The 26,497-nt window shown below is 41.5% G+C and overlaps 1 protein-coding gene across 1 annotated transcript in view; it reads right to left on the reverse strand.

The window, feature by feature from the left end:
* The window catches only part of lrrc7 (leucine rich repeat containing 7), a 115,917-nt gene that overhangs the window by 55,898 nt on the left and 33,522 nt on the right, over positions 1 to 26,497 (reverse strand). The window contains exons 9-13 of the mRNA XM_060918344.1: positions 24,729 to 24,873; positions 19,627 to 19,699; positions 11,317 to 11,446; positions 6,114 to 6,229; positions 4,367 to 4,436 (exon numbers count right to left, since the gene is read on the reverse strand). Coding sequence (XP_060774327.1) covers positions 4,367 to 4,436; positions 6,114 to 6,229; positions 11,317 to 11,446; positions 19,627 to 19,699; positions 24,729 to 24,873 — 534 coding nt within the window. The remainder of the gene's footprint in view (positions 1 to 4,366; positions 4,437 to 6,113; positions 6,230 to 11,316; positions 11,447 to 19,626; positions 19,700 to 24,728; positions 24,874 to 26,497) is intronic.

Below are 26,497 nucleotides of genomic sequence, written 5' to 3' on the forward strand. Positions count from 1 at the left end.
GGCTTGTCTGATGACTACTGCAGGCTTCCAGTGTCCATGTTCCTGGAAACAAATGTGTTGACCGTCTTGCAGTGGTGGAAGATGCTTGGCCGATCTGTCGTAGTACTTCTTCTGCTGTTGTTGCTGGTGTACTCTCCGACTGTAGACTCGTGCTTGACTGATCACCTTCGGCTGAAGTTGCTTGTGTGTGCTTGGAATTACTGACCTCAAACGGCGACTCATGAGCAGCTGAGCTGGCGATGCGAGACTGTCGACAGGGGTGTTGCGATACTCAAGCAGGCTTAAGTATGGGTCTCGCTTGTCAGCTTTGGCCTTGGTCATCAGGGTTTTGGCGATCTGCACTGTTTTCTCTGTGAGGCCATTGCTTTGAGGGTAGTGGGGGCTTGTTGTGATGTGCGTAAACTCCCATGCCTTGGTAAAATCCTCAAACTCCTTGCACTTGTACTGAGGGCCATTGTCTGATACAAGAGTCTCTGGTATGCTGTGTCTGGCGAATGTTGCTTTGAGCTTGTGTATTACGGCAGAAGCTGTGGTGTTGTGTAGCTTGTCGAGTTCAAAGTACCTGCTGTGGTAGTCCACTGTAATGATGTACTGCTCGTTGTTCCAGGTGAATAAATCAGAAGCAACTGTTTGCCACAGTCACTCAGGGATCTTGTGACTGATCATGGGCTCTTTGGTGTTGGAGGGTCTGTACTCCTGGCAGGTGGAGCATTTCCCAACCATCTCCTCGATCTGTTTACTCATGCCTGGCCAAAACAGGATGTCTCATGCTCTCTGTTTACTCTTTTCGATGCCCATGTGGCCAAGATGAATGCGTGTTAACATTTCTGCTCGTAGTGAGAGAGGAACAACAATTTTCTCACCTTTGAAGATGATGCTGTCCAGCTGTGTGAGTTCATCACGGTGGTTCCAGAACTCTGCTATGCTCGGTGGGCACAATCTTCTCTGCTCCGGCCATCCCTCTGTGATTGTTTTTCTCAGCTGCCTGAGCTGTGTGTCTTTGTCAGTCTCTGTCTGTATTTCTCTCAACTTCGCATCACTTACAGGTAGGTTGTCGTACAGCATGTGTACCTGCATGTCCATACCTTCACTCAGGCTGTCATCCTGGTCCGCCAGCGACTTTCTGGAGAGGGTGTCAGCCACAGGAATGTCTTTGCCGGGTTTGTGGACGATGGTGAAGTCGTATCTCTGCAGCTGTAGGAACATGCACTGCAGTCTCGGTGGTGCTGCTGCGAGTGGCTTGCGAATGATGGACTCGAGGGGCTTGTGGTCACTCTCTACAGTGATGTGATGACCATATACGTACTGGTGGAAGCGTTTACATCCGAAGAGAATGGCGAAAAGCTCTTTTTCGATCTGGGCATAGTTGACTTCACTGTCAGTGAGGGCTTTTGATGCATAAAAAATGGGCTTGCCATCCTGCAACAGTACTGCACCTAATCCGTATTTACTGGCATCGACTTGGAGTGTGAGCTGTTTGCAGGGGTCAAAGTATGTCAAGACTGGGCCTGGTTCGCGTGTGATGAGGTCTTTTATTTTCTGGAACGCTGCCTCGTGCTGTGCATCCCACACGAATTCACTGGACTCTTTCAGCAGGTGTCGCAGGGGTGCATTGATGTTTGCAAGTCCTGGAGCAAACTTCGACAGATAGTTGACCATGCCGAGAATGGTTTCGAGCTCACCTTTGTCTTTTGGGGCTTTCATCTCTCTCATGGCTGCAATCTTGGCAGGGTCTGGCTTGACTCCATCTTTGGTGATGAGGTAACCGAAGTAGCTGACCTCAGTAGTGCAGACGATGCTCTTCTCTGGGTTGAGCTTGACTCCTCTTTCTCTGGAACGTTGCAGCATGGCACGGAGGTTCTCATCATGTTCTTTCTTGGTTTTTCCGTAGACCAGGCTGTCATCCACTATCGCCATAACGCCTTGTAGGTCCTCATAGGTCTCGTTCACCTTCCTCTGGAACTCGTCTTGTGCTGACTTCAGGCCGAAGGGTAGCCGTAGGAACCGGTAGCGTCCGAACACTGTGTTGAATGTTGTTAATTTCGACGATTCCTCTGTAAGCTTGATAGCCCAGTAGCCCGACTTTGCATCCATGACACTGAAGTAACTTGCTCCAGCGAGCTTGGCTGTGATGTCATCTAGGGTTGGCAACGGGTAATGTGGTCGTTTAATTACCTTGTTCAAGTCGCGGGGGTCTAGGCATATCCTCAGCTTGCCTGTGTGTGGTTTTTCTGCTGCTACCATTGAGTTGACCCATTCGGTTGGCTCGGTGACTCTCTTGATGATGTGTTGCCTCTCCATGCTCTGTAGCTCCTCTCGCAGGTGATCTCGCAGCGCAACAGGGACGCGCTGTGGTGGATGGACTACAGGCACTGCATCGTGGTCAAGGTGAATGGTACATTCTCCTGGGAATAGTCCTATTCCTTTAAACACATCAGCAAACTCCTCCATGACAGGTTGCTCAGGTTGGTTTGACACAGAGAGGATGAGCTCAATGAGTCCGAAATCCAGACATGCTCTTAAGCCTAGCACTGGGGGTGCCTGTGTGTTGATGACATATAACTTCAAAGTCAGCTGTTTTTCTCTGTACTGGCATTTCATGTTGCACTTGCCTCTGACAACTAGCTGCTCACCACCATAGCCATAGAGAGGGCGTGTTGAAGGCTGAAGCACATCTTGTATTCCCAGTCCCTTGAAGACGCGTGTGGGAATGACATTGGCTGTGGCCCCGGTGTCCAGCTTGAACTTGACTACGCTCTGTTTTGGTCCGACCAGCAGGTTTGCGAATGCCTGTTCTGCATCGTGAACGCCGCTTCTCTGTGTCACTGCATCGATAAACAACTCGTCCTCACTGTCTGCGTCATTGTGCTGTGTTCCATCCTCACTCACTGTGTGAACTTCTTTTCTAGTCCTAGAACGACACACTTTGGCAAAATGGTTCCACTTATTGCAAATCTTGCATTGTTTACCTTTCGCAGGGCAGTGTTCTCTCATGTCGTGTTGCTTGTTGCCACAGGAGCCGCATGTTTTGGTTCCCCGTTCTCTGTGCTCCTCGCGCTTGTATGTGCCGTCACCGTCTTTGGTTCTGCCACGGCGCGCTCTCCAAGCTGCCTTCTTTAATGGTTGCTTGCTAATGGCATGAACTGACTGTTCCCGCGCGTTGCCGCCATCCATTGTTTTAATTTGTGTTTGGGCGAGTTCGTGAGATCTGGCCACATCAATCGCTTTCTCCAAAGTCAATTCCGATCCAACATTCAGCAACTTTTCGCGCACTTTAGGCAAGTGAATCCCAAAACCAATACGATCCCGTATCATCTCCTGACTGTTAGCGTAGCTACAGTCCTTCACTAGCAGCCTGAGGTCTGTTACGAACTGTTCAAATGGCTCATTGGCGCCTTGTACTTTCTCGTTGAACTTGTAGCGAGCAAAAATTGTGTTCGACTTCGGCATCACATATTCTTCAAAACGACTATAATATGACTCAAGTGACTTACTCTGGGCGGCTGTTAATGTCCATGTGTCATAAATGTCTCTCCCTTTTTCACCGACCCATAGGAGAAGGTAGCTACATCTTTCTTCCTCCTTCAAAGCCTTGAACGGTCCCGCGAACATCAAGTCAACATGTAGCTTAAACTTACGCCATGCCAGGGGCAAGTTGCTAGCATCCCAGTTCATGTAAGGTGTTGGAACTCCCGCTTTGTCCATCTTCTCTTCTTTTTTTCACGTTCTTCACTCTGACACCATGTCGTATTGTGGTAATCCTTTGGAATGATGAGCGCCCTGGCGTGCTAAAATAAACTTGCAGTTTTATTACAAGGTTCAACTAAGTACATACTCAATCGTCTTCACATTATCAACTGACTTTATCACAGTGTATCAGGTAAGTACATGACAGGAAGAAGTTCCGGTAAGTATATGTAGCCAATAGGATTAGAGCATTGGTAGGGACTACTTTCTTGCATATCAATACATCGTATAGGATATTCTGTGTGAATATTACAAAAGTCTTCCTCAGTTCCATGCACATGTGTCAGTTTGCAACTATTCCTGCACAATGACATGTCATGCATCAAAAAAGCTCTGTTTTTCACTGTTTGAGTGTTTGTACCTAAGGGAAAGAAAGAAGGTAAGCGGATGAAACTTGTGACCACCATTTTGCAAACCTGAGTGCACAAAATTGATGAATGGAATTGTGCAACTGACCCACAGTTCAGAAGGATGTTTTCTATGTGAACACAAACCTGCAATTATAAGCCCGTCCCCACACAAGCCCAGACTCAATCCTGAGTATTTGGACCATGTCTGAGCATTCGGAGTAACTCATATTTGTCACATATTAAAAGTGATAATCAATCAAAATAAGCACCTGATTGTCAGATAGCCAGAGTGCAGCCAAATCTTTCAGTTTAGTGAAAGTGTAGGGAAGATTCTTCAACCTAACAAAAAGAGAATTCAGATTTTACAAGATACCAATCACTACATTTTCAATACATATTCTGTACATAAACGTATGAATGTATTTAGATACATATATAGTACTGTGCAAAAGTCTTTGGCACCCTGTTTCTTTTTCATACAAACTTTGTTATAGATTTCTATTTTATGACTTCTACATTATCGAGTCAGTACAAAAACATTTTAAAATGTTACAGGAAAAAAAAAAGTTTCTATCTGAGCAGCATATTACATAAGAGAGCACTTTTCAGATTAAAAATGAAAACATAATGAAGGCTACTTTGGTGCAAAATTAATAAACAAGCGTGACAGTCAAAGTGTCCAGAAGAACTGTGGCTGGTTCTGTAAAATGCTCAGTAAAACCTACAGCTCATTTCCTTATAAATTTGCACTTACTGTACCTGAGACTACAATTTTTTTTTAAAGCAAAGGGTCGTCTCACACCAAACGCTGACTTTATCTCATTTCTTATAGCTTACTGCTGTTTGTTTTTTTTTAACACTGAAAAACATTTCATTTCATTATTTTTAAGGCATTTTTGGTCTACAGCATTTCTTTACATGTGCCTAAGACTTTTGCACAGAACTGTATATTTCTTAATAAAGACGTATAATTAAAAACGGTTGCAGAAGGCATAAACCCAGAGTATTTAACATTGATCCTTAAATGCCTGCTGTGTGTTGTGATGGCTGAGTTTAATTAGTTTAGGTCCAGTGCAGGACGATCAGATAATATCACTTTTAAACAGGTCACTTAATTAACTTGCACACAGACTACTCATCATTAATACAGTCAATGTCTCACTGAAGAATATGAAACACAATTCTCATTGTTAAATAATATAATACTACAAATATGTTGAATTCTCGAATCTGATTGGTCAGAAACTGTTTATTAATTTTCTGTAAAAGCAGCTTTGAAAATAGCGGCAACAGTAAGTCAAAGGACAGGTTTACGTATATCAGTGTATTTGTTCCAATACTATATAGTTTCTATAGTAAGAATTCATTCACAGGGACTTGCATGACATTATCTACATAATCTAAGACTAATAATAAATTGTGATTTAACAATGAAAAATATATAGTCATTGACATTTATAAAGATTTTGGTAAGGAGTCTTGGGTGTGAAATCTTTATAACAATCAGTTAGTTTTCCACAATGGGAATGGATAACTTTTTGTGCTTTCTAGTTTCTTGCTTTTTTTGTTGTTGTTGGTCTTATTAACTTTAGGAGATATGTAAAAATAGAGACCTGGTGAGGGAACCACTACTGATAGCTACGATAATGTAACTACACATTCCACAACAACTAATGTAACTATAAATGGTTCAAAAGTAATGAATATTTTTCCTTAATACATTAAATATTGTAATATTTGGCAAACTGCTGTGGTATACGAGGAATAAAACACTTTGGGAAGTCCTGTTATTGGGAAATAATCAACTTTGCCTTGATAACAGCCCTGCTGTTTGGGTCATTGATTACAGTTTTATTCCTGACTTGATCAGAATGCATATTATTTTCACTGTATTTACAGAGAATATAATCAGCCTTGGGCTCATATTTTCTGACTGAGAAATGACTATTAATGAGAACTGTGTAATGTCATATCAGACGAAATTCATAATAATAAAAGAGCAGCACTGGAGGTTACCTATTGTCACTGAGATTGAGAACACGCAGCTTCGTCATCTGTCCGATTTCATCAGGCAGAAATTCCAGCTTATTGGAGCGCAAGGACATAACCGTGACATTCTTGCAGTTTCCAATCTGCAATAAAAGTGGAAATAGGATATCTCTCAAAATACGCAATTTTGTAAAAGCGTTTTTCTCGTTTGTCCTCATCTCTCATTCTCTCTCTGGACCTCTAATGTCTTCTCTCAAAATAGAAATGACAGTGTAATCTGTCAATACCTCCAGGATAGTGGGGTTAGTAAGGAGAGAGAGAGAGAGAGAGAGAACTGTGCTGAATGAAAACGAATGCAAATGTCCTTTACTTCAGGACTTTTTGGAAATACAGAGAGGAAACAGAGATGAAGCCACAGTGACCAGGCTCGTATCCAACAGCATGGAGACAGAACCTTCTGGAAAGGCTTTGATGGAAGAACTGGCAGGAAAAGGGAACAGCCAAGTCCAAGCTCAGGTAACTAACACACACACACACACACACACACACACACACACACACACACACACACACACACACACCTGCCCCAGTATGCCTCAGTGTATTCATCACATGTAACAAGGCACAGTTTGAACAGCTTCTCTTTATAAAGAAGCACTTTGTAAAAGGTTATTTAAAGACCCATCAAAAGTGTTTCTACGTGACACTACATTGCTTAATCCTTAACCGAGAAGTAGGAAAGTTAATGAGGTGGTGTGGAATCTTTTCATTCCAACTTAGCAATTAGTGCTTTATTCAAAGGTGCAATGGCAGATTACAGTGAAGAGCTTCACATAATGCAAACTCTCTCACCTTCAACCTGAGACTTTCTAACTACGGTATTTAATTTTATAACAAAGCACTTTCAATAAAATGCATTTATGGTAATGCCATGGTCTTATATATATATATATATATATATATATATATATATATATATATATATATGTGTGTGTGTGTGTGTGTGTGTGTATATATATATATATATATGTGTGTGTGTGTGTGTGTGTGTGTGTGTGTGTGTGTATATATATATATATGTGTGTGTGTGTGTGTGTGTGTGTGTGTGTGTGTGTGTGTGTATATATATATATATATATATATATATATATATATATATATATATATATATACACACATGTCATCCATGTATCCATGTCATCCTCAAGCTCAGGTCCTCTATCAGAGGCCTGGGAGTTTGAGGGCTCTGCGCAGTATCTTCGATGTTCCTAGGACTGCGCTCTTCTGGACTGAGGCTTCAGATGTTGTTCCTGGGATTTGCTGGAGCCACTCTCCCAGTTTGGGGGTTACTGCCCCAAGTGCCCCCACTACCACAGGGACCACGCAACCCTTGACCTTCCACATCCGTTCCAGCTGCTCTTTCAACCCTTGATACTTCTCAAGTTTCTCATGTTCCTTCTTCCTGATGTTGGCGTCAGCTGGGATCGCCACATCTATCACCACCACCCTCTTCTGCTCTTTGTCCACCACCACTATGTCCGGTTGGTTAGCCAGGATCTGTTTGTCAGTCTGGAAGCTGAAGTCCCACAGAACCTTGGCCCTGTTGTTCTCAGCCACCTTCTGTGGTATGGCCCATTGGGACTTGGGTACTTCTATTCCATACTGGTTGCAGATGTTCCTGTATACTATCCCAGCCACTTGGTTGTGCCTCTCCATGTACGCTGATCCAGCTAGCATCTTACACCCTGCTACTATGTGCTGGACTGTTTCAGGGGCTTCTTTGCACAGTCTGCATCTTGGGTCTGATCTACTCTGGTAGATCCTGGCCTCTATGGCTCTTGTGCTTATGGCCTGTTCTTGTGCTGCCATGATTAGTGCCTCTGTGCTGTCTGTCAGTCCTGCATTATCCAGCCACTGGTAGGATTTCTTGATATCAGCTACTTCCTCTATCTGACGGTGGTACATGCCATGTAGGGGTTTGTCCCTCCAGGTTGTCTGTTCCTCCTCCTCCTCTGCACTCTCATCAGGGTTCTGCTGCCTGAGACATTCACTTAGCAGTTCATCCTTTGGGGCCATCTTTCTGATGTATTCTCGGATTTTCGATGTTTCATCCTGGACCGTGGTCTTGATGCTCACTAGCCCTCGGCCTCCCTCTTTCCGCTTAGTGTATAGTCTCAGGGTGCTGGACTTGGGGTGGAACCCTCCATGCATGGTGAGGAGCTTTCTAGTCTTTATATATATATATATATATATATATATATATATATATATATATATATATTCCACGAATTCGAGTCGTACATGAGCTGATAGCCAACTGGTGTAGCACCGAGCTGGCTATAAGCCATGTACGACAAGATTGAGTGGAATAATTGTTTTATTATGTCCACATTCACTGGATTTTGAGATAGCATTTTTATTTTTTGCAAATTCGATAAATAAAAACTTTAAAAATTCAACAAATTTTAATGCTTTAAGATGAAGAATGTAAACAAACTGCCAAAATGACCGTAGCAATTTGTGAAAAATGCTATAATAATCATTATAATTCTTGAAAAATTAAAAAAAGATACATTTTTACCATCAAACACTTTCATTCCATATTTTATTGCTTTTTTATATTTTGGGGTTTGGTTTTCGAGTAGAGTTTTTATTTCGTCCTCGGTTGGTTCAGCAACACGCTCTGCCATTTTGTTTTTCTTTACTCATGGTATATGAGCTGATAACCTTATAGTAGAGTAGCCAATCAGAGCGTGCGATTGCTCATATCCAGTGAATGTGGATAGAATTATACAACCCCGATTCCAAAAAAGTTGGGACAAAGTACAAATTGTAAATAAAAACAGAATGCAATAATTTACAAATCTCAAAAACTGATATTGCATTCACAATAGAACCTAGACAACATATCAAATGTCGAAAGTGAGACATTTTGAAATTTCATGCCAAATATTGGCTCATTTGAAATTTCATGACAGCAACACATCTCAAAAAAGTTGGGACAGGGGCAATAAGAGGCTGGAAAAGTTAAAGGTACAAAAAAGGAACAGCTGGAGGACCAAATTGCAACTCATTAGGTCAGGGGTTTTCAAAGTGTGGGAGAGTCAGCCCCCCCTCAGAGAGCAAATAAACAACAGCCCCCCCCCCCCCCCCCTACAATTTTTGTTGTTGCTATACTTAATGTTCCATTCGTATTTAAAAAAAAATGGTTGTACACATTTTTATTTTTTTCTTTTACACATTTTAAACATCTGTGCTTTTTTCAAACATCTTGTTTTACACATTTTAAACATTTCATAGCATCGTTAGCTAGCACCTCTTGGCAGACAACACACTGTGGCAGTGGAGCATCTTCAGATCCAGTCCATGAAAATCCAAACTTTAAATAATCGTGGTCATATTTCCTTCTTTTTTTGCTTGGCCCAGACTCTGTCTCCTCACTCACTGTAGCTTTAGGTACTAAAAATCGATCCATTTTTGTCTCTGGCAAAGGCTAGCTGAAGTTCGCTAAATGTCCGCAATAGTAACTTATTCTGGTTTATTTTTTCCTCACGTTGCGCCCCCCTTGAAGAACTCTGGCGCCCCCTAGGGGAGGCGCGCCCCACACTTTGAAAAGCCCTGCATTAGGTCAATTGGCAATAGGTCATTAACATGACTGGGTATAAAAAGAGCATCTTGGAGTGGCAGTGGCTCTCAGAAGTAAAGATGGGAAGAGGATCACCAATCCACCTAATTCTGCGCTGACAAATAGTGGAGCAATATCAGAAAGGAGTTCGACAGTGTAAAATTGCAAAGAGTTTGAACTTATCATCATCTACAGTGCATAATATCATCAAAAGATTCAGAGAATCTGGAAGAATCTCTGTGCGTAAGGGTCAAGGCCAGAAAACCATATTGGGTGCCCGTGATCTTCGGGCCCTTAGACGGCACTGCATCACATACAGGCATGCTTCTGTATTGGAAATCACAAAATGGGCTCAGGAATATTTCCAGAGAACATTATCTGTGAACACAATTCACCGTGACATCCGCCGTTGCCAGCTAAAACTCTATAGTTCAAAGAAGAAGCCGTATGTAAACATGATCCAGAAGCGCAGACGTCTTCTCTGGGCCAAGGCTCAGTTACAATGGACTGTGGCAAAGTGGAAAACTGTTCTGTGGTCAGACGAATCAAAATTTGAAGTTCTTTATGGAAATCAGGGATGCCGTGTCATTCGGACTAAAGAGGAGAAGGATGACCCAAGTTGTTATCAGCGCTCAGTTCAGAAGCCTGCATCTCTGATGGTATGGGGTTGCATTAGTGCGTGTGGCATGGGCAGCTTACACATCTGGAAAGACACCATCAATGCTGAAAGGTATATCCAGGTTCTAGAGCAACATATGCTCCCACCCAGACGACGTCTCTTTCAGGGAAGACCTTGCATTTTCCAACATGACAATGCCAAACCACATACTCCATCAATTACAGCATCATGGCTGCGTAGAAGAAGGGTCCAGGTACTGAACTGGCCAGCCTGCAGTTCAGATCTTTCACCCATAGAAAACATTTGGCGCATCATAAAACGGAAGATACGACAAAAAAGACCTAAGACAATTGAACAACTAGAATCCTACATTAGACAAGAATGGGTTAACATTCCTATCCCTAAACTTGAACAACTTGTCTCCTCAGTCCCCAGACGTTTACAGACTGTTGTAAAGAGAAAAGGGGATGTCTCACAGTGGTAAACATGGCCTTGTCTCAACTATTTTGAGATGTGTCGTTGTCATGAAATTTAAAATCACCTAATTTTTCTCTTTAAATGATACATTTTCTCAGTTTAAACATTTGATATGTCATCTATGTTCTATTCTGAATAAAATATGGAATTTTGAAACTTCCACATCATTGCATTCCGTTTTTATTTACAATTTGTACTTTGTCCCAACTTTTTTGGAATCGGGGTTGCATATATGAGCACTTCATGTCATCTCATCTCATCTCATTATCTCTAGCCGCTTTATCCTGTTCTACAGGGTCGCAGGCAAGCTGGAGCCTATCCCAGCTGACTACGGGCGAAAGGCGGGGTACACCCTGGACAAGTCGCCAGGTCATCACAGGGCTGACACATAGACACAGACAACCATTCACACTACTTCATGTCATACATTTGTTTTATGAGCAGAAGGAATAGAAAAATGATGAGATAATCCTTTTCTGCATTCGAGAAAACAGCTCTATAGCGCTCACCTCTCTGGGCAACTCGGTCAGGAAGTTCTCATCAGCCGCAAAGGTCCGGAGATTGTGCAGGTAGCCAATAGTTGGGGGCAAAGACTCCAGTTCATTACAGCTACAGTCAAACTCCTCTAAGAGCGATAAACTAAAAAAAACAAGCCAGAGAAAACTGCTGTGGTGATTAGAATAACTTCACACTACAATACTGCAGTAACAATCTATATAAGGATTACACAGACACTCCATTTACACGTGTATTATATAGCTGTAATGAAAAACAATCTGAGGGATAAAATGAGGTAAAAGATTGATTTTAAGCTGTATGTCAAATAAATACAAACAGCACATTAATTTCACCGCCATACAGTAGTAAAGGTATAAAATCACAACCATACACTTTACATCCTATAGAAAAGCACAATTTCTACACTACAATGTGCTTACAACTGAACCCTAATTAAGTGTTTCCCTCTTTATCAAGACACTAAAATATTTGTGTTTGAAAACAGAGATAAATTTAACCCAAAGGAAAGAAAGTGATCACACACTATTCAAAGTCTCAGTTCATTCTAGTGGATTACAGGATCATTTTTAAATTCTGTGATAAAGAGGCAGTAAACTGTAAAGAAATAAATGAAGGTGCCATGAAGAAACCACATACTGTTGATAAGGTCTACTTAAAAAGATCTGAGGGTATCTAAAGGCCTGGATACACCTAGCTGTGTGTACTCTGATGGAGCTGTTGTCTTTAAGAGAAATCTCAGTAAGGCATTAAGACTATAAAGACACATCTTGGGATATGTTGAATAAGATGGATTAAGGGAAACTGCCATAAGGTGTGCAGCTCTCATGATAGCAAACAAGACAACAAATCAGGGTAGGTTTTAGAATTACTGAATGCTCAATGTTATGCACATCTTCACTGATTAATTTGCTGCAAGGTATTTTACTGGTGTATCCAGGCCATGAGACAGTGGTTATGATGGGAATGAAGTGGTCAGTCTGAAATTCACCTTTTGATACCTCTAATGCTAGAAGCCCTTGTGTTAAGAGGTCAGTTTTAGGGACAAACAATACCGGTACTTCAGATCATGAATACTTGTATTGTTGTATGATAAATGTGACTTCAATGACGCTAAGCTTTTCAGGAACACTGACACCTTTGAAATATAAGTTGGCTTGAAAAGGCCAACTTGTGGTCCTTGTGATCCTCAGATTACAGATTTACAGTGTGTTTCTTTTAACTTATACATAGCTATTATTTTGACAGCATGGGCCATATTCAGAGATTGTAAGCTAAGTTTTGCTCTCAGTGCAGAGTTTACAACCGCGTCTGGATTCTGTCTTTTTTTTAATTTGCAATGAAATGTACTATAAAAGCACATTAATAAAAAAAAAAAGGCCAGTTTATATACAGTGGTGCTTGAAAGTTTGTGAACCCTTTAGAATTTTCTATATTTCTGCGTAAATATGACCTAAAACATCATCAGATTTTCACACAAGTCCTAAAAGTAGATAAAGAGAACCCAGTTAAACAAATGAGACAAAAATATTATCCTTGATCATTTATTTATTGAGGAAAATGATCCAATATTACATATCTGTGAGTGGCAAAAGTATGTGAACCTTTGCTTTCAGTATCTGGTGTGACCCCTTTGTGCAGCAATAATTGCAACCAAACATTTCCGGTAACTGTTGATCAGTCCTGCACACCGGCTTGGAGGAATTTTAGCTCATTCCTCCATACAGAACAGCTTCAACTCTGAGATGTTGGTGGGTTTCCTCACATGAACTGCTCGCTTCAGGTCCTTCCACAACATTTCGATTGGATTGTCAGGACTTTGACTTGGCCATTCCAAAACATTAACTTTATTCTTCTTTAGCCATTCTTAGAACGACTTGTGCGCTTAGGGTCATTGTCTTGCTGCATGACCCACCTTCTCTTGAGATTCAATTCATGGACAGATGTCCTGACATTTTCCTTTAGAATTCGCTGGTATAATTCAGAATTCATTGTTCCATCAATGATGGCAAGCCGTCCTGGCCCAGATGCAGCAAAACAGGCCCAAACCATGATACGACCACCACCATGTTTCACAGATAGGATAAGGTTCTTATGCTGGAATGCAGTGTTTTCCTTTCTCCAAACATACGGTAATGCTTCTCATTTAAACCAAAAAGTTCTATATTGGTCTCATCCGCCCACAAAACATTTTTCCAATAGCCTTCTGGCTTGTCCATGTGATCTTTAGCAAACTGCAGACGAGCAGCAATGTTCTTTTTGGAGAGCAGTGGCTTTCTCCTTGCAACCCTGCTATGCACACCATTGTTGTTCAGTGTTCTCTTGATGGTGGACTCACGAACATTAACATTAGCCAATGTGAGAGAGGCCTTCAGTTGCTTAGAAGTTACTCTGGGGTCCTTTGTGACCTCGCTGACTATTACACGCCTTGCTCTTGGAGTGATCTTTGTTGGTCGACCGCTCCTGGGGAGGGTAACAATGGTCTTGAATTTCCTCCATTTGTATACAATCTGTCTGACTGTGGATTGGTGGAGTCCAAACTCTTTAGAGATGGTTTTGTAACCTTTTCCAGCCTGGTGAGCATCAAAAATGCTTTTTCTGAGGTCCTCAGAAATCTTCTTTGTTTGTGCCATGATACACTTCCACAAACATGTGTTGTGAAGATCAGACTTTGATAGATCCCTGTTCTTTAAATAAAACAGGGTGCCCACTCACACCTGATTGTCATCCCACTGATTGAAAACACCTGACTCTAATTTCACCTTCAAATTAACTGCTTATCCTAGAGGTTCACATACTTTTGCCACTCACAGATATGTAATATTGGATCATTTTCCTCAATAAATAAATGACCAAGTATAATATTTTTGTCTTATTTGTTTAACTGGGTTCTCTTTATCTACTTTTAGGACTTGTGTGAAAATCTGATGATGTTTTCAGTCATATTTATGCAGAAATATAGAAAATTCTAAAGGGTTCACAAACTTTCAAGCACCACTGTAGTTAAAATGTTTATGCACAAGGTAATTGCATAGCAAATATTCATTAATAACATCTAATAATAGCCTAGTATGCAGTAGGTCAATACATAGCAAACATATTAAGCCTTGCTATATAGACAGTTGACAGGTTCAAGGAAAAAAACAACCTAATGTTTTAAACCTAATGTTGAGTGTTGGGTCACCAAAAGCCCCCAGAACAGCTTCAAAACTCCAAGTCTTTGGAACTTTACTATAAGGTTGAACAACATTCTTATAAAAATACTGAGATGTTCCCTCAATTCCCTCAATTACTGCTTTGATGATGGTGGTGGTGGAGTTCTATCCAACATGCCAGTCCAAAATCACCAATTGGTGTTCAACTGGGTTGAACTCTAGTGACTGTGAAGCCAAAGTTTATGATTAATCTAATTTTCTTTCTCATCAAACTATTCACTGAGCCCTTGTGTCCATCAGGATGGAAGTGTTTTGTCAGATAAAGGTAATCATTTATAAGAACGTTGTACTGCTTTACAGTAATGCTTTCTTCTAAGAGGACAAGTGGACTCAAACTCAAACTATGGCAGCAATAATAAATGCCCCCTAGAGCCATCAGTTTTTCCTTTGAACTTGTCACTGTGTATGTCATGAATGGTCCTAGGCATTTGACATTTATGCAAATTTGTAAAAACAAATTTGCAAAAACACCATGCCATTTTTGCTTACAAGTCAATTAACAATTGTTTTTTTAACATCCTTTTCAGTGCTCATTTAATAAGAATTTTCATAACTATAATACCAGGTCCAGAAATAACATCTGTAAAACCACTAATAGGAGATGGGGACATTGGTCTACCATTAACTTTGCTGCTGATGGAGAAGCACCTACTTTAGCAGCTTTCAAACGTGGCCTAGCTAGAACTTCAATTTAATGTATCAATGAGTATACTTAAAGCAGATACGCAAAACCTTTATTTTTAAATAAATTTCTGAGTGGATAGTATCTCCATCCTTGACTCTTGTATGCTGCATAAATGGGAATAAAAAATATATTTTTTGAGAGTTAAAATCAGCCACAAAGTTGGCATTCGAGCTACCCCGCTGAGCCAGCCAGCCCTGAGTGCTTGACGTCACAGCGGTAACCGGTTTTAAAGGACCCATGGCATGGTGGTTTGTTGATGCTTTAAACGGGCTCGTGGAGGTTTCCGGATGTTATATCTGCAGCCTTTCTCGAAATGAACCCTCGGCACGTAGATATAGCCTCCTGGGAGAAAGCCCCATTTCAGCCCTTTTCCCAGTGCGTCGTTTTGCTAATGAGAAGCATGGAGGCGGGGAAGGGTAGAGGGTGGGGGCGGGCCATGGGGGAGGGGGAGGGGCTTGACCAAGCTGCGGGCATGCTACCTGTGTGTGAACAGTAGCAATGGCAGGTCAAGCAACAGTCCAAGCTTTTGCTTTTGACCCGGGGTCCGACCCTGGTTTTGTAGCGCAGAGTACCTGGCTAACTGCAGGAAGTGGTTAGCTGCACAGCTAATGAAGCCATTGCAAGGCTAACGCACCGATTTTAAAACACGGCAAAACGACTTAACAGTTATACACTTACTTGTTCGGTGTTTGTGGCTGATGCGGCAGGGATGCTTGGTACGGACCCAGGCTTCAGTGACAGTTGATGTGCAAAACCTGCCCTGTACTGTCCCAAGTTGTGGAAACATTCATCAGGAAAATGCTTCCGACAAACATACACCGTCTTAGGTAGACTCGACGGCGTATTATTGGAGTAAATAAAATTAAGCCACTGTGTCTTCAGGGGCTCTCCCGTCGGCAGTAAAAACAGACCCCTTTCTGTGTTGTCACATCCATGTACAGTGCAATTTCCATGTTTCGCTCGCTTAGGTGGTGCCATGTTGTTGTGTCCTCTATGGTCTCCTCACTACAAAATTGAAGTGACGTATCTATGGTGGCAACTTTTGAGCTGGGTGGGCAATCCATACAGTGGGTGGGAATCCGGGGGGGGGGGGGGGGGGGGGCGTGGGGATCATCTCCCTTGCTAACGTAGTAAAGGGAAGAGCCTATCAACGCGCCATTTTGACGCGCCATTCTCAAATGTTGACAAAGGGTGGGCATAGTTTGGTTTACACGTTATGACATTTCTAGCCACTGGGGTGACTTAAGAAGGTCAGAGGAACTCATTTTAACATTAAAAAACCTCAGAAAGTGAAAATTTCATGCCATGGGACCTTTAAGGCCGAGGCCTTTTACAGCTATAGACCAAAGTCATATAAAAAAAAAATTATGGTGAAAGTAAGAAATACCGTCACCAACTTGCTCAACTAAGACTGATTTGACTTCACTGATTGTGGGTTGACTCTCATTAAAACAGGATAGGTGTTATAACTTATGCAACATACATGTACATGCATGCATTTTCACTGATAAAAGGCTAATTAAATAATCAGATGAACTGAGACAATCGCATTCTGAAGCAAATTAAGTAATCTTTTACCGGTAACTTAAACACACAATACAAGTTACATGTATTAATCTAAATGCAGGTAAACAATATGTTTTTGTTGTTGTTTTTTTATCCAAATGAGAGTCGGAGCTTACCCATGGGTCTCAAGCTTATCTATGGGTCTCATCGCCATTTCCGCTATACTAAAACACAGAGTTGCGGTCAGCTCTGTGTTTTAGTATAGCGGAAATGGCGATGAGACCCATAGACTTCCTGCTGTGACGTTACGGACGTCAAGGTAATTCACTCAGACCGCTACCTATATGAACCACTTTAATCATAAAAAGTACTACATTAGATTTATTGTTAACGCTTAAAACTATTCCTGTGCCATTCTTGAGGTCTCAAAGCATTTATAAATGAAAGTGAGGCCATGGCTCTGCGTATATGCTTTAAGGTCATTCCTATTGTATTATTCATGTCGACGGGGTCCTTTTTAGTTTATCTTTTATGATGAGCTGGAAGGGATTCTGGTGATTGTGGTGCTGTAGTATGATGGCAGTTTGGATAAGTAATATAGAATTTAATATAGAATCTAGTTATTTTAGTTATAATTATGTTTTTAATGTATTGTTATTACATATATTATGATATATTTATATTATTTATATGTTTATTTTGGAGCACCCCTCTGTAAATCCCCCCCAGTGAAGTTGGCTTCCTCAATAAAGATTATTTATTTGTTTATAAATTTGTCTTAACTGCTATGACCTAGAGGTTAGAGAAGTAGCTTTTGGGACCAAAAGGTCGCTGGTTTGATTCCCTGGACCAGCAGGAATGGATGACGTGCCCTTGAGCAAGGCACCTAACCCCCAACTGCTCCCTGGGTGGGGTGTGTCAGGGTCTTGTTGTACGTCACTCTGGATAAAAGATCTGCTAAATGCCTGTAATGTAAATTTAGCGATCTGGAAAATGACCAACATTAACTGTGTACCAGCCTTTAAGACTGCATTTTGATACTGCAGTTGTACACAGCAGAGCCTAATAATAATCCAGACGCAAGCAAGGTCAGAACTGTGTTTAATTAAAACTTGACTATGTTTTTGGTGAACTCTCTGTTTTTCATAATTATGTCCTTACTTGAGCCCTAAACTCTGAATATGGCCCCATATAACCAAACGTACAAAATTCTGTGTGGGAATTCTTCTCTCTCCTCATTGTTTACATCCCTTCACTTCAGCATGTTCTACTCATTCACTAAAACATTTAGCGTCATCATTCTCTTTCAGTACAATTTAGCTTTATTAGTTCCATCCATTCATGTACTATTCTTTCCTATTACTTTCTAACATTTTCAACTGTACAGTCTATGTCATCTCGGCACATCCGCAGTCACACTGTGCCATACCAGGATTCCTAAAATATAAATTTGCTTCACCTACAGTGACCTTTATAAACTTGGTCTTTTCAAGCAAACTTAAAGTACTTAATCCTGTTTACTGTATTATACCCTAATCCGCCACAGTGTTTACTGAGCCAAATGCTTTGCATTCCTAAATCAATTTGCCTAGATACAAAATGAATGAAGTAATAAATAAATTAACCAGGAAGGTATTGCATTTGACTCTGCTCATAGAATATTTAAACATGATTAACCAAAGAAAACAGTTTCTCTCCATTTCCCAACAGCTACAATTAGAAGAGTATTTATTTCCCCGTCTAAGGGTCAATGTATATTTATCATGATAAATAGAGTCATTAGCATGGCATTTGTACAGCAGCCCACCCCAGCTGGCCTTCCATATGCAAGGCTTTCACTGAGGCACTTCTATCTGTACATACAGGAGATGCAAACGTGTGCCCTTGCCTAAATAAACATGCTGTGGCGGACGTGTGGGGAATACGGGCGCTTTGCTGGTCTACTTACCCTAATTTGGCGCGTGGACTGAGATGCCCATTTTAGATGCATGTTTGATAAACACAGCACACAGAACCGACCAATGACAAACCAAGAAGAAAAGTGCATGGAGAGCATTATGCCAGGAATGGAGACAGTTATGATGAATGGGGACGGCAGACCTGCTAAGGGACTTGAGCTCTGAGAGAAGTAAATCAAGCCCTGAATTTTTTATCTGGCTTTCACTTAGAGTTCAGAGCTTAAAAAAATGTAAGGATGAGAAATGTAAAGGACATTTCCACTTTAGAACTCTTTTATTATTAGTTACTAAAGTACCGCATATTAAAAGTGCATTGAAAGTCTTAATATATGGCAATGATTTATTAAAAGCCCGTACTATTAAATAAAGGAATTAAATATAGTGGTATGTTAAAGCATAAGAGAGTGTAGTGCTTTAGGAAAAGATTGCTTAATGGACTTTTAATCAAACTAATTAAAAACTAAAAACTAAACTTCTGTCTAATTCAACTTGACAAGCACAGAGAGTTCGACTTAATCCTTAATTTAAATCTCCTGATAGTTCATGTTCAGACATAGAACACCATTCTCAGTCGACATGTTGCCAATCAGTGTTTTCTCACGGCGAGGTTAGAAGGTCTAGCATAGTGGAGGTGACAGACAGCTGAGCTGCACGGTTACAAACAATCAGCGCAGCTCTAATGTTGAACACTGTCACTGTCAACATCTCTCAGCAATGTACAATCTAAATTAATAGGAAAGGGTAATGAATGTCTTGAAGAACACAAACCAATCATCATAAAACAAGTCTGTTTTAAATGGGCATGACCCCAAAAAAACAGCAGCTGAGTAATGTACAGGGATTTGGATCCGAGAGGTGTATAAAGTAAAGGTGTATGTGGTCACTTCCTGTCTTGATCTGATACTTCATGGCCTGGAATGAATGTGTGCAGCTACTCACCTTCCAATGGTGTTAGGCAGTGAGGTGAGCTGGTTGTCATCAACTTTTAATGTTGTTAACTTTTTCAACATTCCTACGAAAGCACAAAAAGTCAAAGTGCTTCATTAGTAATCAGTCATTCTAATCAAACTCATAGTCGCAGACCTGTAGAGAAAGGAAAAAAAATATGGGAATGCTATAGATTAGATAGAACTTTATTGATCCCTTTGGGCGGGTTCCCTGAGGGAACCCGCCCAAAGGGATCAGTCCGTGTCTGAGTCAGTGCCTCAGACACGGACTGTACTTGGGAAGGCGCTTAGGTGTATTAAAATGGGTCCGGGTACATTCCATTGGAAACAGTTTTATTTATTATGTTCAGAGAAGCATCAGAGGAAACAAAGTGACACACTGTACAGATTTGTCTGTAATGTGAATCAGAGACATTACAGTGGTGCTTGAAAGTTTGTGAACCCTTTAGAATTTTCTATAATTTCGCATAAATATGACCTAAAACAACATCAGATTTTCACACAAGTCCTAAAAATAGATAAAGAGAACCCAGTTAAACAAATGAGACAAAAATATTATCCTTGGTCATTTATTTATTGAGGAAAATGATCCTATATTACAAATCTGTGAGTGGCAAAAGTATGTGAACCTCTAGGATTAGCAGTTAATTTGAAGGTGAAATTAGAGTCAGGTGTTTTCAATCAATGGAATGACAATCAGGTGTGAGTGGGCACCGTTTTATTTAAAGAACAGGGATCTATCAAAGTCTGATCTTCACAACACAGGTTTGTGGAAGTGTATCATGGCACGAACAAAGGAGATTTCTGAGGACCTCAGAGAAAGCATTGTTGATGCTCCTCAGGCTGGAAAAGGTTACAAAACCATCTCTAAAGAGTTTGGACTCCACCAATCCACAGTCAGACAGATTGTGTACAAATTCAAGACCATTGTTACCCTCCCCAGGAGTGGTTGACCAACAAAGATCACTCCAAGAGCAAGGCGTGTAATAGTCGGCGAGGTCACAAAGGACCCCAGGGTAACTTCTAAGCAACTGAAGGCCTCTCTCACATTGGCTAATGTTAATGTTCATGAGTCCACCATCAGGAGAACACTGAACAACGATGGTGTGCATGGCAGGGTTGCAAGGAGAAAGCTACTGCTCTCCAAAAAGAACATTGCTGCTCATCTGCAGTTTGCTAAAGATCACGTGGACAAGCCAGAAGGCTATTGAAAAAATGTTTTGTGGACGGATGAGACCAATATAGAACTTTTTGGTTTAAATGAGAAGCATTATGTTTGGAGAAAGGAAAACACTGCATTACAGCATAAAAACCTTATCCCATCTGTGAAACATGGTGGTGGTAGTATCGTGCTTTGGGCCTGTTTTGCTGCATCTGGGCCAGGACAGCTTGCCATCATTGATGGAACATTGAATTCTGAATTATACCAGCGAATTCTAAAGGAAAATGTCAGGACATTTGTCCATGAACTGAATCTCAAGAGAAGGTGGGTTATGCAGCAAGACAACGACCCTAAGCACACAAGTCGTTCGACCAAAGAATTGTTAAAGAAGAATAAAGTTAATGTTTTGGAATGGCCAAGTCAAAATCCTGACCTTAATCCAATCGAAATGTTGTGGAAGGACCTGAAGCGAGCAGTTCATGTGAGGAAACCCACCAACATCCCAGAGTTGAAGCTGTTCTGTACGGAGGAATGGGCTAAAATTCCTCCAAGCCAGTGTGCAGGACTGATCAACAGTTACCAGAAACGTTTGTTGCAGTTATTGCTGCACAAGGGGGTCACACCAGATACTGAAAGCAAAGGTTCACATACTTTTGCCACTCACAGATATGTAATATTGGATCATTTTCCTCAATAAATAAATGACCAAGTATAATATTTTTGTCTCATTTGTTTAACTGGGTTCTCTTTATCTACTTTTAGGACTTGTGTGAAAACTCGATGATGTTTTAGGTCATATTTATGCAGAAATATAGAAAATTCTAAAGGGTTCACAAACTTTCAAGCACCAGTGTATAAGGGAGAAGACGTCTTACGTGAATCCTGAATAAAAATCTATGGGAAAAATCTGTAATGATAAAGAAGGTGGTTGTATACACATATCCCACCCCTTTCCCCCAAAATCCTGCTGATCTGGGACACATTTTAAGCCAATCCTGTTGTTACACTGAAGCAAGCGCACAGCTGAGCACGCGTAGTAGAAGTATAGCGACCTCATAGCAACCTTGTGCATAAGAAGTAGAAGTATAACCTGTGTGTGTGTGTGTGTGTGTGTGTGTGTGTGTGTGTGTGTGTGTGTGTGTGTGTGTGTGTGTGAGTGAAGCTTTTTACACCTTATTTAGGGCAGAGTTACCAAACTTTTTAAGCAGAACTGAACAGTTGTAGACCATTTTCTCTCATCAGTAACTCATTATTTGCACGCCAGTGTGCCTTTACTCTACGCAAAACTCAATTTCCTTCTTGCTTAACAGCTCATAATAAGCTGATTTAATGTAGTAATGCAACACATTTTCAATTGGCAGAATGCAACTGAGAAAAGTAAGGACTAACATATGACATACTGTGCGGTCATCTGAAAATAATCCCCCACACCACTACCACCACAGTGATTTGCCAATGTTTATAATGTCTAATGCATTAATTTATATACCTCACACACTGTTTATAGTTTATAGTTAGATTTAATGTTCTACGTCAATTTATATACCTCACACACTGTTTATAGTTGGATTTAATGTTCTACAATGTCCATGAGACAAATTAATTCCTATTCTCACCTACATTATAGTTTACATTATAGCGGCATGGTGCTGTAGTAGTTAGCACTGTCACCTCACATGGGGCAATTAACATGGGGCAACCATGGCCTTGAAGTGCCCTTGAGCAAGGCACCTAACCCCCAACTGCTCCCCGGGCGCTGTAGCATAGCTGCCCACTGCTCTGGGTATGTTTGTGTGCTCATTACTCACTTGTGTGTGCATGCATGTGTTCACTGCTTCAGATGGATTGAATGCAGAGGAAACATTTCACTGTGCTTAAGTCTGTGCTTGAGTGTATGTGTGATAAATAAAAGTCTTCTTCTTCTCTTCTGATTAAACATTCATTCTCTCACCAGCCCCTCTTTCTTATTTGATCAGATCTCGCTTGCTCAATCGGATCTCTCTCTCTTTCATTTGATTGAATCACTCTCTCTCTCTTTCTCATTAGTTTAAGTGCAGTGCTATCCCCTTTATCAGGAGCTAAAACAATTACTGATAAATTACCAGCTTTACTTTTCATAATAGTTTCTACTCATGCAGGTATATTTATAATTTCACTGAGACTGTATTGTTGTTAGGAAATCTGTATGATTTAAGATTTTTTTAGATTTAGGGATAAAATTAGCTCATGTTTAAAGCCTTTAATTTTCTGTATAGCTGCTTTGCGACAGTGTCTATTGTTAAAAGCGCTATACAAATAAACTTGACTCGCCTCCCCAATTTTCTCCCTAATTTAGATATGGCCAGTTCCCACCCACCAGAGAAGTCTCCCCTATCATACGGCAGCTACTACAGTCACAGGTATGACTTATGCAACATTGGGAGCGGCGTCACACACTTGGAGGAAAGCGCTATCTGCCCACTCCTGTATACGGTACATGAGCTCACAGATGCCCATGATTGGATGGTGTCACTGTAATTGACAGGGGAGAGAGAGTATGCCACCCCTCCCTGAAAGCACAGGCCACTTTTGCTCTTTTGGGCTCCCAGCTATGGATAGCTGTGGCATTATCAGGATTCAAACTAGCAATCTCCGGACGATAGGGCAAACACTTTTCTGTTAGGAAGTCTATATGATTTTAGTATCCACCCATACACCAGAAAGGCAGCTCTGCCTCTGATCCGTGGTTAGTGTGCTAGATTAACATTAATAAAACACAATAAGAGGAGATTTGATTTTTTTTCTGAAACAGATAGTAGTCTGGGTCAGTCATGTGTCCAATAATTGTATGGAACACTGTAGGTTTAAATTTATTTCCTCCATATTTGCTCCTAATTTGGTCACCTGCCAATTCCCATCCATCTGCCAGCTATTCCTTATTATCCAATGGCTACTGTTAAGGGTGAAGGCTAACATGTGCTTCCTCCAAGACACAGGACGGCATAACACTCAGAGGAAAGCATCTGCCCTTGACCTCATACGTGAGCCCATAGCTGCCCATCACTGTCTATTGCAACTGTGATTGATGGGGAGAAAGAGTATGCCATCCCTCTCACCCAGATGGCATGCATAATTTTGAGGCTAATGTTGTATCTTAAGGAAGCTGAACATTTAATACACGATAAGAACATCATAAGGACAATAGCTAGTAAATAAAGATAAAATAATAATTAACATGGCAGCACAGTGGTGTAGTGGTTAGCACTGTTGCCTCACAGCAAGAAGGTCCGGGTTCGAGCCCTGTGGCCGGTGAGGGCCTTTCTGTGCGGAGTTTGCATGTTCTCCCCGTGTCCGCGTGGGTTTCCTCCGGGTGCTCCAGTTTCCCCCACAGTCCAAAGACATGCAGGTTAGGTTAACTGGTGACTCTAAATTGACCGTAGGTGTGAATGTGAGTGTGAATGGTTGTCTGTGTCTATGTGTCAGCCCTGTGATGACCTGGCGACTTGTCCAGGGTGTACCCCGCCTTTCGCCCGTAGTCAGCTGGGATAGGCTCCAGCTTGCCTGTGACCCTGTAGAACAGGATAAAGCGGCTAGAGATAATGAGATGAGATAATAATTAACATATTTGAAACAGCATTGTTATTTGCAAAAATCCAACTGACCAGTGAGTTAGAAAGCGCTATGAGCTGTGAAGCTGAGGGAGAACTGAGACTGTGGCAGGTACTACATTACAGTCAAGCTGATGCAGATGACAAGTAAATAAAATTGTCATATCAATCATACCCAAAATATGTGTAATACTATATACCCCAAGTATAAGTTTCAGATCTGTAGGAAAAACTATTGGTGGTTATTTATAAGTTGTGTATTGCACTGTTACAGTGTGTATTATGTATACAAGTTGTGTAATACTGTATTTTTTTGGTTTGGTTTGAAAATAAAACCGTGCTCACCTGTCGTATCAGGTAACTGCTGCAGCATGTTAGACGAGAGCAGAAGGTCCTCAAGAGACTCACACCCAGAGATGTCTGCATCAAGACTCTCAATCCTGTTCTTGGCCAGGTCAAGATAACGCAACTGCCTCAGTTTCCCTATAGACTTCAGCAAGAGATCAAGAAAATTGCCAGGAGTAATTTAAACACAGTGCTTCGTGGTTATATCACCGTCCATGAAAACTATCTTAAATTCATAAGGCATTTTAAAAAAGTCAATTATTCCAATTATATTTTGCAGCATACAATAATAACGCTGGTGCTATTAGCGTTACCTCAACATTTTTAATTAAAAAAAAAATCTTTATCATTTTGCTATAAAGACTGACCAGCCATCCATCACTAGTATTCAACCTTGGGATGTTAATAAAAGAAAGAAACAACATTATTTTCCATTTACACATATATACATACCATATTTGTAACTATAAATGCACATGTTCCATGAGATATTATTCAATAATTTTTGGCATGTATAACAGAAATGCTGTTGCTTACTTCTTACTAAGCAAGCCAAATTAAAAGCCACTCAGCATGAAGGTAGCTGTGATACCAAGTGCTTACAAAGTCCCTGACGACATTCTTCAACAGTGTTTATTGCCATATATAATAATATTATCCAAAGATACTGTCATTTATATTCACAGCATTGTAACACAGACTTCAAATGAGTGTTTGGAACCACTTGTAATACCAGAGAACATGTAAACATCAATATAATAATTATCAGTGAAAGATCAATTGGCCCCTCCTAGAACTGCCACCTTATTGTGGTGGAGGGGTTTGTGTGCTTGAATGATCCTGGGAGCTATGTTGTTGGGGCATTACGCCCCTGTTAGGGTCTCCCAAGGCAAGCAGGTCCTAGGTGACAGGCCAGACCAAGAGCAGTTCACCAAACCCCTATGGAAATTAATAAAACAAGGACCGTGACGTCGCCCAGTATGGCGCAGCTGGGGCCCCACCCTGGAGCCAGGCCTGGGGTTTGGGCTCGTATGCGAGTGCCTGGTGGCCGGGCCTTTGCCCACGGGGCCCGGTCGGGCTCAGCCCGAAGCGGTGATGTGGGTCCGACCTCCTGTGGGTTCACCACCCACAGAGGTAGTAGTAGGGGGCCGGTGCAGTGTGGATTGGGTGGCAGTCAAAGGCAGGGGCCTTGATGACCTGATCCCCGAACACAGCGGCTAGCTGTTGGGACATGGAATGTCACTTTGCTGGGGGGGAAAGAGCCTGAGCTTGTGCGGGAGGTTGAGAGGTACCAGCTAGAGATAGTCGGGCTCACCTCCATGCACAGCTTGGGCTCTGGAACCCAGCTCCTCGAGAGGGGCTGGACTCTCCACTTCACTGGAGTCACCCACGGTGAGCGGCGGTGGGCTGGCATGGGCTTGCTTATAGATCCACAGTTCAGCCACCATGTGTTGGAGTTTACCCCAGTGAACGAGAGGGTCGCCTCTCTGCGCCTTCGGGTCAGGGAGAGGGCTCTTGCTGTTGTTCGTGCCTACAGGCCAAATAGCAGTATAGAGCATTCTGCCTTCTTGGAGTCCCTGGGAGAGGTACTGAGAGGTGCTCAGACTGGGGACTCCATTGTTCTACTGGAGGACTTCAACGCTCATGTGGGCGACGACAGTGACACCTGGAGGGGCGTGATTGGGAGGAACGGCCTCCCTGATCTGAACCCGAGTGGTGTTTTGTTATTGGACTTCTGTGCTAGTCACGGTTTGTCCATAACTAACACC

This window comes from Neoarius graeffei, chromosome 4, assembly GCF_027579695.1.
Source record: "Neoarius graeffei isolate fNeoGra1 chromosome 4, fNeoGra1.pri, whole genome shotgun sequence".
Lineage (NCBI taxonomy): Eukaryota > Metazoa > Chordata > Actinopteri > Siluriformes > Ariidae > Neoarius > Neoarius graeffei.